Consider the following 16652-nt stretch of genomic DNA (forward strand, 5'->3'; position numbering starts at 1 on the left):
CAGCATGATGAAATTCTCATCAGCTGTCTTAAGAATTTACATTCAAAAGGAAACACAAAAGTGTCATTAGTCAGCCTGTTGTGCTGAAAAATCACAAATCATTCAAATGGCTTCCACTACTGATGTGTGCTCCACAATCATGGCTGCTTTTGTGTTTAACAATAAAAAATCATGAAGGAAGGACAGCAACACTTTTAAGAACCAATCCAATCTCATGCTCTAATGTCACCCTCACTGGAGCATAAATCTTTTTTTGAAAGTGTAGGTTGACTCTATATTGCAGCTTAGAGGCACTCTTGCAGATGAGTAAAAAACTTTAACAAAGTGCTAAAGGGCAGGGTTTTTAAAATAAATGATAGTGTTTACTTCATTATGAGCTTATTGATTTTACTTTCAAATAAACAGATCCATCTTGTTCTTTCAGATTTCTTGCTATTCACTTTTGAAGTGATAATACTCTCAAGCTAAACACTCATTATGTTGAAGAACAAGGTTAGAGTCCAGTGGTTGGTAATTTAATCAATGAATACTTAGTAGTAACAAAACCTGCACATTACTGTACAGTGAAGGATTATTCTGACTGGGAAAGTTTTAGATGTTGACAGTTCTGTAGTTTCCCCCAGAAATCAAACCTCATTCTATAAAGCCAGTTAAGGTCCTCAGCCTATTAGATAAAAATGATTCACCAAAATGAGATCCAGATGGGTCACTTTATATGCGAAACCATGCCTTAAAGACAGGTTCATGCTGTAAGCTCCAAAACTCCCTTATTGCTGCAAAGTTTGGCAAAATTAAATTATATCTAGTGTGGCTTAATTCTTCTACAGTCCAGAATTATTCCTGTTCCCCAAAACAAAATGTTGCAAAAACAGGGTCAAATTCATAATTATAATGCAAAATAACGTATCCATATTCAAAACTCTAAAAAAAAAAAGATGAGTTGCAGATTCTCAGAGTTTTAACTTAAAAGTAACCATGCAACAGGGACAGACACAAAGGCACAAGTAGAAGATCTCCCTCTCCCTTTGATTTGGTCATCAGTTACTTTCCTCATCTCATCCTCACATCTCACTGAATTTCTTTGACATCACAAAGGAGTCAATGAACCTAGCTGTGGAAAAAAGTGAAAAACAAGAAGTTGGCTATGTCTATATTTAAAAGCTGCATAAAATTTCTTCTGTTCCTGAAGGGCAGTCTATTCTAGGCTTGGGTTAGAGAGTCATCTCTTTGGGTTTGCTAAAAAATTATCTTGGTTTCAGTGTAGCAGTTGTTTTATTCACACTGGGCACTCTCTCTCTTTTAAATACATGTTTACAAGTTTAAAAAGAACTAGCCAGGCTTGATCCTCTTGCATAAACAACGCAAGAGCATGAAAGGGTGTGTGTCTGTGGATGGAAGAAGGGAAGATTTTCCAAACATGTCCAATCTCAACTGAACTGTTTATTTTCACCTCTAAAATTATCAAGCAGAAAAACCACTAACATTCCTCTAGGGGCACGAAATAAAGCTGCTGTTGTCCTTCCATGTCCTGTATACTTGATTGTTACCTGACTAAAGGGGTACAGGTTGATTTTCGGTTCTATTTTAGCACCAGGAAAAATTGGCAAAGCTGGCTTTGACAAAAGCAAACAATGTGTGCTCAGGTATAATACAACCAGGTTTTATTTAAGTTCTCTCTTTTTCACCCCTGTATTAGCAAGAGTTCAGAGGGAATTTAAAGTTCTGTAAACATTAACTACCCCCTTCCTCCCCTTTATAAGTTTACAAAGCAAAGGAGATCAGGAGACCAGATCTGTGGCACTTCCTAGCCTCTCTCTGCTACTGGATCCAAAAACTATATACAAGTCTGCAGCCATCTCTGTCTAGTTACTGTACACACTGGGGCAAGAGGAAGAAGAGAAGAAAAACCAAATGAAATAAAATCTAAATCAAACTGCTCTGGAGTAACTTCAGTTTTCTTCTTCAGGCGGCAATGGCAGAAAAAGATGCTTCACGCAGCAGCGTAACTTCCATGGGCACACTGCAACCCTGTGCAAGTGGGAGCGTGGGCGGGGGACTACAACCAAGTGCACTGGCCATTTCAGACAGCTTAAAATTTCTGGTGGTAGGGACAGGAGATTTTGGATGACAAGTATCTAAGCACGATTAACTGGAAGTGATGGGAGAGTGTACTACATAACCAGTAATTCTTACTTTATCCTTCCATGTGGTTTTTACAAACAGAGACGCTGCCAATGCTCAGATTCCTTGTCTCATTTATTTCACTTGGAAGATGACAGCTACCTGCTCTTGGCGTTAATGCTGCTGCAGAACTTACAAAATTCTGGACCATCACCATATGTCACCAGATGAATCTGGCTAGGTTTCAAGTTCCAAAAGTAGTGTCAACTCCCACACAAAACCAACAGGTGAAGATACATATGGTAAAGATCCTATGCGTCTCTGAAACGAGACAAATTCACAGCAGAAGGGTCCAAAATAACTGGCCCAATCACTCTGGAGGAAGTATAATTACAGGAAAATTCAGCCTGAAATAAGAGATGTATGCTTCCTCCCACAACTTGAGTCCCCAACTGTCCAGGAAGGCTGGAGCACACTGAAGCATGACTTCCAGCAGCTCTGACATCACCACCTGATGAAGACAGACTCAAACTTCCTCTCCAGATTCAGTGTGCTGAAGAAGGGCTGGCAGGGATGTGCAATTCCAATCCAATCTGTATGCTGTCCATCACGTCCAGATGTTTCCAGCTCTAGTGGTAGCTTATGAATGTACCTCCAGATTTGGAAGGCATCTTTAGCCCTGACGGAGCACGGAAGTCAGTATCTGCGTTGCATTTTGGTTTTGAATGACATCTGTTAACCATGAGCTCTCCACCATGATTGCACCAGTTAGATATGATGACAATGATGAAGGAAGGGAAGGAAGCTACCATACATAGACCTCCAAGTGGCTTTCCAAATAACTTGGGAGAAGAAATCACAGTACAGTGATTTGCCCTCAGCCTCATAAATAAATCTTCTTTCCCATCTACCCAGCAGAAAGAACCAGAGGCTGATATAAATGAAGGATATCGTGCAATCTTGGGCAGAAAGGACTTGGTGAGGCTAGCCTGAGATGATTTGATTCTGGGATCCATTTTGCAAGACAAAGATGACTGCAGGAGACAGAAAGTACTGTCCAGCAGTGGAGAATGCATGGTTAACAGACACATGAAAAGCCAGTAGAGTTGCATATACTCAGTAGTCATCCAAAGTCTCTATTTCTCCCATATTGAGCCGCTCTGATGAGGCATTGACTGAGAAACCTACAAAGCAAGACAGAGTCAGTATTTAATAAACAGAAATACTACATTTATTCACAGATCCCTTTAAAGGAACAGAAATTATACAAGTCAAAGATAATAATTCTGAGTCAAATGAAAAGTGGGCAATATTACATTACTTACTCAAATACAAGATTCTCCCCCAGGTATGCCGTAAAGGGCATACAAATTACAGGTATGCCCATAACAAAAAAAACCTTACAAGGTGTGGCTGTCTTTCAGTTAGGGGGTGTCTTCCTTTTGAGTAAATACAACATTTAAGTCGCTTTAAGAGCACTATCATTCATGCCAACAGGAAAATTAACCCATTAACAAGTGACACTTCCCTCAAATCATATCCCAACAACAAACTTTGGCAAAGAACTCAGAATATTGTTGACTCTTCTTAAAATATCTGATAAGAGATTTAACATATTCAAGGCAGAACATGATTATGCCACTAAGGCACTTAACTTCTGCTTAACTCCTCAGACAAGATGAGGTCTGAAATCCTTTCATTATCTATTTTCTAGATTTACTATAAAAGTACAAGTGAGCAAGCTCCCTGGTAAAGTCAAGTTCTATATAAAAATATTCAAGAAATCTCCTCCCTTTATAGCCCCCCTCCCCCCTGCAATAAACCAAACATTTTTTTAAAGACTGAAAGCAGTTTGGGTAGGCTTCTGCAACTTTTACTTCTTCTCAACCTTTACCAGCCTATCCTGCTGCATACATCTGAGTACAGAGTCCAGGCTGGGGAAGCAACATAGTAAGAACAAGGGGAAAGGCAGAAGTGAATACTGGAATAGTGGTGGCCGGGCAAGCAATCACAAAACATGGGTGTAGCTCTAAGAATGTAAAAGAAAGCCTCTCGCCATCACTGCCTCTGGACTCTTAGTTTTGGTTTCCACCCCTAGAACTCTGGTCCATTAAGGTAATGCTTCAATAAACAAGTTTTTGCTCTGATACTGCAGAAAGATGCATATGGTGTGTACGATCAGGTGTTAGGCCAATTCAAATCCAGTTTGGAGTTCCAGAACTCACCTAACAAGCTGGGATCTGCACGAACCATTTTTTGTTTCTTCTTCTTTTTGCCACTCTGCACTGCCTCAAAGTTGGATTGCTGGTTGTTGCTTTGATTAGTCTGAAAGACTGAGTGCAATGAACTATGGTTCATCCCCCACACAGAATCCTGAAAGCCAAATAAATAATGTTATTTATTATGTGCTGGAATTATGCTGTGGCTACTCAGAGAGAACACATAAATACCACCAAGCCACCTTCCACATTTCTTTGCACAACATTTACTGATACCTGAATCAACTCCTCCCCCCCCCCTCCATTTCTACAGAAGATATTAAAGGTCAGCTGCACTACTAACACACCAACTATCTTCTGGGCAATTCTGGGCAACAGTATAGCTTGCCTTCATATGGACATATGAAGCTGCCTTATACTGAATCAGACCCTTGGTCCATCAAAGTCAGTATTGTCTACTCAGACTGGCAGTAGCTCTCCAGGGTCTCAAGTTGAGGTTTTTCACACCTATTTGCCTGAACCCTTTTTTTGGATTGAACCTGGGACCTTCTGCTTACCAAGCAGATGCTCTACCACTGAGCTGCTGTCCCTCCCCTTTCTTTCAAAACAATTCCTATACCTCTATAACAAGAGAGGCAGGTCTTCTGTTCCTCCAATAACAGATACAAATATTAATCCAGAACAAAAATATGACCTGCTGCTGCCGCTGTTGGCTGGCTTTTTGTTTGGCACGGCGCTCAAGAAACTGCTTGGCAAATTCCTTGGCTTCAGTGGTGTCTCCAAGATAGGCTCTGATATAATCGTGAACCTCATAAGGAGATTCCACTTCCTTCAGGAAAGAAACAAATGTGGGAACTGCAACAAGAAGGGAAGATGAACCATGAGATGAAGATGAACCATGACTATACAGACATTGAAAAATAATTGAGAGCACTGCAGTATTAGTTATGGTTAATTTCTCCACATATACTTTGAAAGATCACCATGACCTGCAAAGCAACAGAAAGCCCTTGCCTCTGATAATTAAGATACAGAATACATTATTTTTCAGAAACAGCATAAGATGTGTGATGAAATTTCCAACTTAAAAATTCAGAACCAAAATTATAGAGTCAGGTCTGATTCTAGCTTACTTTAAAAAAAACCCGAGAGCCAAGTACTGGAATATCTGAAGATTGTTGTGGAATTTTTCTAACACTGGACAGGGACCATAAGCTTAGTGTGCAGCTGTGATACACTGATTATATCTGTACACCCTGTGAAACATTCACATTCTGTTCTAGTTCTTACCATCCAAGTTGTTAGCTGTGTTGAGTGCATGAAGCATCTGTTCACACCACTGAGTGAACCCATCCTGGGCTTTATTAACCCCTTGGAACAGCTTCAACAATTTTTCTTCTTCTTCTACCTTTTTATTCTGCCGGCTTGTAACACCTATAGATTTACTAAGGTAGACAAACACTATATGAAAACAGAGTATGAGGAGAGAACATAAATTTCCCACAAACACATGTTGCATAAGACTGGAGATTGCTACGTTCCAGCACTCTTACAGAAGTTTCTGTCTTCTGCCAAAGCCACAAATAGGAAAGCAGAGACAAAAGAGCAAAAATAAAACATTCAAAATAATTATAATTTGCCTCTCCCCTTAAAAAATGCCCAAGGCAGCTTAGAAAGCATGGAACATTATGAGATTCTAGTTGCACTGAATGAACAGCAGAGTTCACAGAAAGTTTCCATCCACTGAAAGAATTCAGAGGTGTTTACCTGATGCAAGCGTTGCTCTTGTTTTTATTGGCTGCATTACGAGGTCCCACTTCTTTGACTGCATCATCCCAGAAACCCATGTTTGAGTTTTTTGTGTCAGCATTGCTCCAAATACTGCTGACAAGGTCTGATGCCCACTGGCTGCTAGGAGTGGTGTTTAGTGAGCCCCATACAGAATTGCCAATGCTGGTGTGCAGATTAGAATGTTGCTGGAACACAAGAGAATAGGACAAAATGCTTATAAAATTAAGAGGAAAAGTAAATGGTTCAACTAAAGAAGCCCAACAACAGGGTAAAGATATTTGGGGAGTTTTCTCTTGCCTCTTTTTTAAAAACTAAAAATTAGGAACAGTACTCACTGTCGTGCTGCGGGACCTGTTTGGCTGTTGCTGGTGCTGCTGTTGCTGCTTCTGCATCTGCCTTGCCTCTTCCTGCTGAATCTCCAAGAGGGATTTTGTAGTGCCTGCAGGTTTGGCAACATTTCCCCAGCCAGATAGTTTTTGTTGTTGCTGCTGTTGCTGCTGCTGCTGCTGGAGGGCTTTCATTAGTTCACGCTGCTGGCGTCGTTGCTAGAAGATAAGTTAAAGGCAGAGTATTTCAGCTTCTTAATATATAAGTGACAATCGGCCATCACTTTCTAAAAGGAATTTTAATTATGGCTCAATAAATATAAATAGGAGTGTTTCATTACCGAAATCTGCCCCAGCCATGTTGATTTAGTCAAACACTGAGTTTCTGTCTACTCAGTACTGCTGTAATGCACACATGAGCATATATCCACCTACTGTTGCTTTCATGTTTATAACAAAGGGGAATGCAAAATGGCGGCACAAATGACTTCTTTACAAAAACAATTTATTGTGGAGTCTACCATGGGAAATGGATTTAATTGTATTCCTTAAATTTAAAAGAAAAGTGAGAATGCTAACAATTGTACCAAACGCAATTCTCAGGATTCTACTTCCTTCATATGCATGTGTTGTTTTTTGCACAAACAGCAGACAATGTACTTCTAAAAAGAAACTCCTGAAAATCATTTCTGCCTAACGTAGTGCAAGTGGAAGTCAGCAAAAGTTGTGAAATGTCTAGCTCAGGGGTGGCCAAACTTGTTTAATGTAAGAGCCACATAGAATAAACATCAGATGTTTGAGTGAGGGAAGGAAGGGAAGGAGGGAAGAGGGGAAGGAAGGAAAATAGATGTGGAGGGAGAGGTGGAAAGAAAGCAACTTTAACTTGAAATGCTGGCTGGCTTGGAGACATGATTTAAAGAGATAAATGCCTACTCCAAGCCAGCTGACAGGGCGATGAAGGCTTAGAGAACTACACAAGATGTGTGAACGAGCCACATGTGGCTCCTGCGCTGCAGTTTGGCCACCCCTAATCAAGCCATAACTCCTATCACAGATCAAGTATGATCATCACATGCACAACCTCAGCTTGAGACTCTGGAGAGCCGCTGCCAATATGAGTAGACAATACCGACTTTGATGGACCGAGGGTCTCATTCAGTATGGCAGATTCATGTATGTTCATGTAACAAGGCACCCACTGAAAAAACCCAGACACATGATGATAAACCATTCAGATTTAACAAGACGAAAATTCATCATTTGAATTCTATTATGGGAAGTAAACTCTTCATGCCACTTGAATTCTGTTTTTAAAGTCTCAACTTCTATCTCAATGGTGTGATTCACTTATGTCAACGTTTTTAGATCAATGCTGCACAATGAAATATTAACAGCTGCATACTTTCAGCACTACCCAGTTGAGAGAGGAGTTTGTTGACAGAAAGTAAAGGAAAAATCTTTGGGTTTGGTATCTCTCTCTCTCGTGAAACTTATCTCCTGCCTCAACTGATATATCAAACCTCTATGGCCACCAGAGCTTTCATGTAGTCATAAATAAATCGAATAAAATGCATGTATGAGTTTCACAGATGGAAGACGTATCATTTAGTTCCTGTGATTATTTTAGTGGTGCTGAGAGTTTAGGTACTGGGGGAGGAGAGGTAAAGAGATGGCTGAAGATATAGGAGGTTTGAACTGAATTTGTATCCCTATTGATGCTTTGCCTTGTGTTGAGTATACTGCTTCTACTTTGCTTTTCCCTGTGGAACTTGAGTGGGAATATCAGCTGAACATGGAAAGACTAATAGGCATGACAGTGACCTCTAGCTGATACAAGCCACAATTGCAGGCAAATCAGCAAGCCAGAAACTCCAAGAAAATGTGGATGGATTTCTTAATGGTAAGAGATTCAAGGACATCAGTTGCAGATGTCTTTCAAAACATGGGATACTGCTGAGGTATGGTGAGCAAACAATTACTTTAGCTACTGGAAACCTATTTTCCAGGCTGTGGAATTCACCTCTTCTCGAAGCTGCCGCTCTCTTTCTTCTTCAATCTTCTGGATCTCTGCTAATGACAATGTTGCCTGGGACTGACATGTCCTTGAAGTAGATTGCTGACCCCATGTTGATGAAGAAGGAAGCTGGAGGTAATAACCCAGAAATTGCCAAGTGTTATTATTTTTTACATAAGGGGGTAACTAATACAACAAAAATAAATGTAGCTAGGCAGACACTCCACCCTGCCCCCCCCCCATTTGTGATACCAACAAAACGCAAATTTCTAGATCATGAAAAATGGTGGGACTCAAGCAGATGAAGATTGTAATACTGCAAGCACACACTTTTGGTGCTTAAACAATTTTGCCTAAACATGCCGAATGACTCTGCTTTTGTGCTCAAAATGAGCTTAATCCTCAATGGTGCAATTGGTAGGCAAAGGGAGTCTCAGCATGAATGGAAACACTGATAGGTAAAATCAAGCTGCCCAATGACTGAATCTGAATCTACCTTCATGCATCTCTGAGTTTTCCAGAGTTGAAAGGGTAGAAAAAGGCAACCTTTGACAACAAAAATGTAAATTTTAACACAACCAACAGGCAGATTCTGTGCTGGTTTGAACTGTGAGCACAGTTTTTCAGACTAATTTTGCAAAAGTAGAAAAAACAGAAAAATAGGAAAAACAGAGCCGGTACCTTCATTTGTGCAAGTTGCTGCTGCTGTTGCTGCTGCTGCAGTCGGCGCAAAGCCTCTTGCTGCTGCTGCCTTTGCCGCAGAATTTCTTTCTGGCGTTGGAGTTCCAGCTCCTTCCGCTTTCGTTCTTCCTCTTCATGCCGTTGTCGGGCTGCTTCCTCTTCCATGCGCAACCTGTTTTCTTCTAGCCGGCGCTTTGCCTCTTCCTCTTCACGTGCCCACTTGGCAGCCTCCTCTTCCTTCCCAGAACAGAAATAATATGTGAAGTCTCTAAATGGCTTTAATACCTTTCTTTTTAAAAAGGTATGCATTACACAGGATATATTTTACAGATAAACTTCAAAGAATGTTACTTATTCCAAAATATCTGACTGATGGATTATTGCAGAAAATTTATTCCAAAACACTCTCCAGGCAATTCCTGGAGCTCCATTAAATTCCTTACTTTCACTTTACAATCCAAATTTTAAGCCATTTATCAGTTTTTAAGATACAATCAACCAAATAAAATTAAGATGGCAAATTATATTTTACTGTCTACTAATAGTTGGTTCACACATGTAAGGGGAATAAAATAAGGCCACACTGGTAGGTAGGAGAAAAAAGAACAAGGTGCAAGGGAAAGCAGAAAGTTTTCTGGTTCCCACTTTGGACAAAGGTCCAAACTGCTATGAACTGTATAGACTTTTGTACAAGTGCTCTTTGCAGAAAAGCAGTTCTGCTCATGGCTCCTTGAATCCTACACACTGCGTTTGAGGTAATGTGTAGAAAAATGAAAGCTCTACAGCTGGTGTCAGGTCAAACAGCAGCAGTAAATATTTCATATTAATATGAATGGCTCATAGATTCACGTGACCTTTAATGCAGTCAACGTGTCTGTGCAACTCAGACAATACTGAACAAGGCAACTCTGCCCTTTTTACTCCACCTGTTTACGAAGCAACTCTTCTCGCTGCCGTCTTTCTTCTTCTTCTCTTCTCCTCTCCTCAAGTCTTCTAAGTGCTTCTTCCTGTTGCTGCCGTTCCTCTTCCTCCCGCTGCCGTCTTAGTGCAATTTCTTGTTCCCTCTGTCGCCTCAGGGCTTCCTCCTACACAGAGAAATAAAGATATCAGGTAAAGAGACCAGCAAAAATTATTTCAGCATAACTGCTGCGTACTGACTCATGAAAATTTAAGTATTTTGGAATACATTTTGTTAACCTTTATGATTGCTCATCTGCTGTTTTATTTGCTACAGCTGAGACCATGACCAAAGACAGAATAATTAAAACCTTAAGCAATAAGGCATGGCAGAGGCAAGTTACAAGATGGCAATGGTGTAAACAGTTTAAAATTGTAGTGGTTTTCAATAAGTTTCATTTATTATTCTTTACACTGGGATTAAAGGGGGGGGGAAAAGGAGTTCAGAAATGAGATTGTGGTTTTGGTCAAATTGAAGAAGAAGATGAAGATATTGGATTTATATCCCGCCCTCCACTCCGAAGAGTCTCAGAGCGGCTCACAATCTCCTTTACCTTCCTCCCCCACAACAGACACCCTGTGAGGTGGGTGGGGCTGGAGAGGGCTCTCACAGCAGCTGCCCTTTCAAGGACAACCTCTGTCAGAGCTATGGCTGACCCAAGGCCATGCTAGCAGGTGCAAGTGGAGGAGTGGGGAATCAAACCCGGTTCTCCCAGATAAGAGTCCGCACACTTAACCACTACACCAAACTGGCTCTTCACAGTGGTTTTGGAATATTCTTATATGAGACCATGTGAGCAATGTCTGTTTTGAATACATTTATGTGTTACACTGAAAGGTTTAAATACTGCTACTTTTATCAGTGTAAACTTAACCAAAAATCTTTTGGATTTGTTATTTAAGCTGGTTAATTGGAATATACCTTTTTTGGTATATGTTTTATTTGCCTTGGCTTGTTTAATAAAAATGCTGACTGTCTGACTACTTTATGTTTGCAGTTTCACAGACTGAATAAAAACAGGTTGCCTACCTGTAACTGATGATCTTTGAATGGTCATCTGTGCATTCACACTCATGCGATGAAGCGCCAGCACCGATTCCTGATCGGTAACTCCAAAGTCCGGGATTTTTTGCTGCCCGACCCCAGTAGGCATGCGCGACAGCCCCAGTGTGCATGCCCACCCGGTGGACGCGAATATCCCACCAGTTCCTTCCCGCCGCCACCTATCAAGAGTACCATGACCAGCAGCAGAGGGGAAGGAGGGCAGGTAGTGTGAATGCACAAATGACCACTCGAAGATCATCAGTTAGAGGTAGGCAACCTGTTTATCTTCTTCGTGGTCTCTGTGCTTCACACTCATGGGAGATTAGCAAGCTAGGTTTACCTGGAGGAGGGAGCTAGCGGTTATGCAGAAGTAGCGGCTTGAAGGACCAGGGTACCTAGCTGTGTGCTCTGTGACGCTTCTGGACATCCAGGGCATAATGTCGCATGAAGACATGAGGAGATGCCCAGGTTGCAGCCAAACAGATGTCCGCCAAGGAAGTACCCTTCAGAAACGCTGTGGATGTAGCCATAGCCCTAGTGGAATGCACACGGAGCGGCCCTGGCAAGGGACGCATAGCCAACAGGTAGCAGAGTTTAATGGCTTCTGTGATCCACTTAGAAAGCCTCTGTGCAGAGATCTTGAAGCCCAACCTAGGGGCCGCATAGGAGACAAATAAATTGGGATCCTTCCTAAATGGCTTGGTGTGATGCACAAAAAACAACAATGCCCTCTTAACATTCAAGGCGTGCAGACGTCTCTCTTCCTCAGAAGAAGGGTAAAAAGTAGGCACAAACATTTCCAAATTGAGGTGGAAACTAGACACCACCTTAGGGAGGAACGAGATGTCCTGGGCCAAGGACACCCCATCGTCCTGAAAAGAAATGTATGGAGCATCACACCATAGAGCCACTAGCTCACCTGCTCTCCTGGCTGTAGTGACGGCCACTAAGAAGGCAGTCTTCTAGGCCAGAAGATGCAGCGGGCAAGTAGCCAAGGGTTCAAAGGGCTGCCTCAAGAGCCGGTTAAGGACCAGCATCAGATCCCAAGCAGGAGGAGGAACCTTAGACGGTGGGTGAAGCCACAGAAGACCCTTCAAAAATGTATGCTGGTGTGTAAAAACCAATGCGCCATCCACAGGGTCATGATGAGCCGAGATGGCAGTCAGATATACTCGAATCGAGGAATGATGAAGTCTAGCATCAACAAGACATAGTAAAAACTCAAACACAAACTCAAGACCAGCAGAACGTGCATTAATACCCTTGTTCCGCAAAAAGAACAGGAACTTAGACCACTTTCCCGCATAGAAGCAGCGAGTCGACAGCTTTCTACTGTTCAACATAACATGTTGCACTCTGTTAGAGAATTCTAGAAGCTGACCCTCCAAGCCGTCAATCTGAGATGAGGGATGTCGTGGTGAAACAGGCGACTGCCTTGAACCAAAAGGAGGTCTGGTTCCGATGGAAACTTGTGTTGACACCCCCCTGCCATGGCTAGGAGGACAGGAAACCAAGTCTGTCAAGGCCACCCCGGAGCAACTAGGATGCACTCCGGACGCTCCTGGGCCAATTTGTGAAGCACTCTGGTGAGAAGAGGCAATGGTGGAAACAGACAGAGGAACTTGCCCGCCCACGGAAGTAGAAGACTTGGGTCCGTCCCTCCTCTGGAGCAGAATTGTTTGCACTTCCGATTGTTTGCCGTGGCAAAGACGTCTATTCTGGGATGACCCCACTCCCAGAACAGAGGTTCGAGGTATCTCCAGTTCATCTCCCATTCATGATGGGAGACCCTTCCCCTGCTCAGGGAGTCTGCTTGAACATTGAGCTCCCCGGGCAGGTGGGTGGCTACAATGAAGGTCTGAGAAACTATGCAGGTCTACACCAGTTTGGTGTAGTGGTTAAGTGTGTGGACTCTTATCTGGGAGAGCCGGGTTTGATTCCCCACTCCTCCACTTGCACTTGCTGGAATGGCCTTGGGTCAGCCATAGCTCTGGCAGAGGGTGTCCTTGAAAGGGCAGCTGCTGTGAGAGCCCTCTCCAGCCCCACCCACCTCACAGGGTGTCTGTTGTGGGGGAGGAAGGTAAAGGAGATTGTGAGCCGCTCTGAGACTCTTCGGAGTGGAGGGCGGGATATAAATCCAATATCTTCTTCTTCTTCTTCTTCTTCTTCTTCTTCTTCCAAAGCTGCATCGCCAATGCACACAGCCTTTTGGACACAGTGCCGCCTTGATGGTTTATATAACTGACAGCTGTCATGTTGTCCGACATCACAGCTACGGTCTGACCATAGATTAGACGTAGAAACGATCTCAAGGCCAGATGGACTGCCATGAGCTCTAAGAAATTTATATGATAAGCCATTGGCGGGGGCCATGGGCCGCCTATGCAGAAATCTCCGAGGTGTGCTCCCCATCCCCACAGCGAGGCATCCATTGTCATCGTGAGTGAGGGGAGGGAGAGATGAAATGGAGCTGTGTGTGTGTGTATATATATTTGGCCACTGTGTGACACAGAATGTTGGACTGGATGGGCCATTGGCCTGATCTAACATGGCTTCTCTTATGTTCTTATGAGCTCCTCTGCAAAGATTGGACTTCATCCTCCACCAATCCAGAGAGCAAAGCACCAGCAAAGGAACCTGCATAATCTTGGACGGGAAGCCTCTCACCAGATTGTAATTCCTGATGAACCAGAGCTGAAGGATTCGCATCCTCAGCCTCGCAAAGCGCAGAATATTGGTAGTAGCCGCCATGAGGCCCAAGAGATGTTGGATCTGCAGAACAGAAGTGCATCTCACCGCCTGAAGGAGCTGAGCCAGGGAGATGATATCCAATGCTCAGGAATCTGGAAGAAATGCTAGGTGCTGGTTGGTGTCCAAAATCGCTCCTATAAACTGAACTCTTTGCTCTGGGATCAGGTGAGATGACTTCTCATTCACCAGAAGTACTAGTACACTCAAAAGGTTGAGAATCACCTGCAGATGCGCTCTAAGAGAAGCTTCGGACACAGCAACCAATAGTCTATGTAGGGAAAAAGAATGATACCCTGGAGATGAAGGTAAGCCACCACAACAACCATGGTCTTTGTGAAGACCCTGGGGGCCTTAGAGAGCCCAAAAGGGAGCACCTGGTATTGAAAATGGTGCGTCCCAATGGCAAACCAAAGAAACCTCCTGTGACTGGAGAGAATGCTGATGTGGAAATAGGCATCCTTCAAGCCCAGGGTAGCCATCCAATCTCCCTTGTTGATGAATGGAAGAATGTTTTGTAGAGTCAGCATTCTGAACGTCTGCTAAGCAATGAATTCATTCAGGCCCCTCAGATCCATGATCGGACGAAGACCACTGTCCCGCTTGGGAACTGTGAAGTAACTGGAGTAGAACCCCTGACACTTGAGATGATCAGGAACAGGTCTGAACTTCCTCCAGTAAAACCGCTGTAGGATGTGTGATCACCAATCTGGGATAAGAAGGGGGCTGAACAAATTCTATCGCATAACCCTCCTGTATGATGGACAAGACCTACTTGTCGGTGGTGATCTGCCGCCATGCTTGCAGAAATCTGTAGAGGTGGGTGGGCCCGGGGTGGGGGGAAGGGAGGGATGCCAAAGTCAAAGTCCCTGCTTAGGATTCCTGCCACTCTTAGACTTTCTCATGTGAGAAGAAAAAGAAGAAAACTTGGTCTTCCCTCCTGCAGCAAAGGAACTCTTGGCCTCATGCGGCTTGTCCCATACGCGGCTTCCATGAACTCTCATGGGATTTAGTGTGGTAGGGCTTCTTAGGTGATTGCGTGGACCATGGACGAGACTTGCCAGGGCGAGAGGAAGATGAAGGTACTCCCAGATTATGAGATGTCTTAATGTTCTTGTCCATTTCTTGTAGGACCGCATCGTAGTAGAGCTGAAGAGACCCTCACCTTCAAAAGGGAGATCCTCGACCCAGGATCTTGTGTTGAACTGGAGAGCGGTGGTCTGAAGCAAAGAATGATGATGCAATGTAATGGCCGAGGTAAGCGTCTTAGTTGCAGTGTCCACCATATGTTTTGAAGCCTGCAGCTGTTGTTTTGTCAGGAGCATTCCCTCCCTCTGGGGCTTTTTGGCCAACGTGTACTTATCTTCAGGCAGAGAAGCTAGGAGCAGTGAGAGCTGCTCCCAAAGGGAATATTGGTATCTCGCCATGCAGGCAGAATAATTAGAAATTTTAATACCAAGACTGCCCGCAAAATAAAAGCGCCTGCCAAAAGTATCAATCCTCTTCCCCTCCTTATCTGGAGGCGAGGCGGGGGTCTTCTTAGCCTTGGACGAGGACGACACTACTACAGAGTTGGGGCATGGATGGTTAAAGAGAAACTCTGTACCCTGTTCCTGGATCCTATACATGTGATCCATATGCTTGGACGAGATAGGGGTTGAGGCAGGCTTGGACCAAGGATCTTTGATGGCTTGCAAGATGACCTTAGTAATGGGAAGGGCTACTGCTGTGGAAGTGTCCTTCTGCATAATGTCAAAGACTGTGTCGTCAATGACCGGTTGAGGCTGGACCACAGGCAAAGACAAGGAGTTTGCCATTCTTTTAATAAGCTCCCCATAGGACTTCAAATCTTCAGAAGGAGAGATTGGAAGATCCTCAGCTATTCTGTATTCTGGGGACGATCCCTCCTGCTGATGGGCCGACTGCTCTTCCCCATCGTCATCTGAGATCGATGGCGATGAAGATATGCTCTCAGCCGATGGTAAACCTGGAGCGTCAATGGCAATCCAAGCCGAGGAGGTTTTCTCGACATCAGGACCACTGGACCGTGCCGGCTTCCTGACCAACTTCGAGGTCAACGTCGGCATCGATGAACCTTGGCAATCTGGTGCAAAGTGTGCCGAGACTCTAGAATGGTGCAAGGCCTCCGAGTGCTGATCCCAGTCTGGGTTCTGAGGAGGGTACCAAGGGTATAGCGAATGATATGGATAGCCCCAAAACGAATAAGCCCGCAGTCGCGGGTCCCAGTTAGGCAGAGGATGAGGAGGTCTAAAAGGGTCCGAAGGCTCCCCAAATCTCTCAGGCTGGATCAAGGGCATCATCGGTGTCAAGTGATCCCTCGGTTGTAAAACTTCTAAGTCCGATGCTGAGCTAGGATCGCCGCCCTCCTTTGAGTCTGCCGACCATTCTATAGGGTCGACCCCTCCTGGTCGGAGCCAGAAAGGGAAGTCTATGGAACATCCGTTGGACCCAAGGGGCTCTTCAGTCAAATCGGTGAAGCGAGGATTTTCTCTGGAGGCTCTCCCCAAACGATTGTCGGGTCTTTCGGTGGTGAAGAAGGGGTCTGCCTGTCTTGGCGCCTCTTTTTCTCCTTATGTTTCCTGGGCTCAGCAGAGCAAGAGTCCTGGGCCCCTTTGGCCTTCTTGGCCGGGGTCGATGGTTCCGACTGGGATGCCAAGCCCGCATGCTTGTGGGGGCGGTCAGCTCCTTGGAATGGTTGGGTTGGTTGGCTCGACAATGAGACTGGAACC

General features: G+C 43.9%; 1 protein-coding gene across 2 annotated transcripts in view; it reads right to left on the reverse strand.

Annotated features, from left to right (window-relative positions):
- Positions 1 to 1639: 1639 nt before the first annotated feature.
- GIGYF2 (GRB10 interacting GYF protein 2) overlaps positions 1640 to 16652 on the reverse strand; it is a 108513-nt gene continuing 93500 nt past the window's right edge. For both annotated transcript variants that reach the window (XM_060241949.1, XM_060241950.1), the window contains exons 20-28: positions 10079 to 10237; positions 9153 to 9389; positions 8478 to 8600; positions 6467 to 6676; positions 6108 to 6316; positions 5631 to 5785; positions 5035 to 5195; positions 4347 to 4494; positions 1640 to 3305 (exon numbers count right to left, since the gene is read on the reverse strand). In XM_060241949.1, coding sequence (XP_060097932.1) covers positions 3238 to 3305; positions 4347 to 4494; positions 5035 to 5195; positions 5631 to 5785; positions 6108 to 6316; positions 6467 to 6676; positions 8478 to 8600; positions 9153 to 9389; positions 10079 to 10237 — 1470 coding nt within the window. In that variant the 3' untranslated portion in view covers positions 1640 to 3237. The remainder of the gene's footprint in view (positions 3306 to 4346; positions 4495 to 5034; positions 5196 to 5630; positions 5786 to 6107; positions 6317 to 6466; positions 6677 to 8477; positions 8601 to 9152; positions 9390 to 10078; positions 10238 to 16652) is intronic.

The sequence above is a fragment of the Heteronotia binoei genome, chromosome 6 (genome assembly GCF_032191835.1).
Source record: "Heteronotia binoei isolate CCM8104 ecotype False Entrance Well chromosome 6, APGP_CSIRO_Hbin_v1, whole genome shotgun sequence".
In the NCBI taxonomy this organism is placed as follows: Eukaryota; Metazoa; Chordata; class Lepidosauria; order Squamata; family Gekkonidae; genus Heteronotia; species Heteronotia binoei.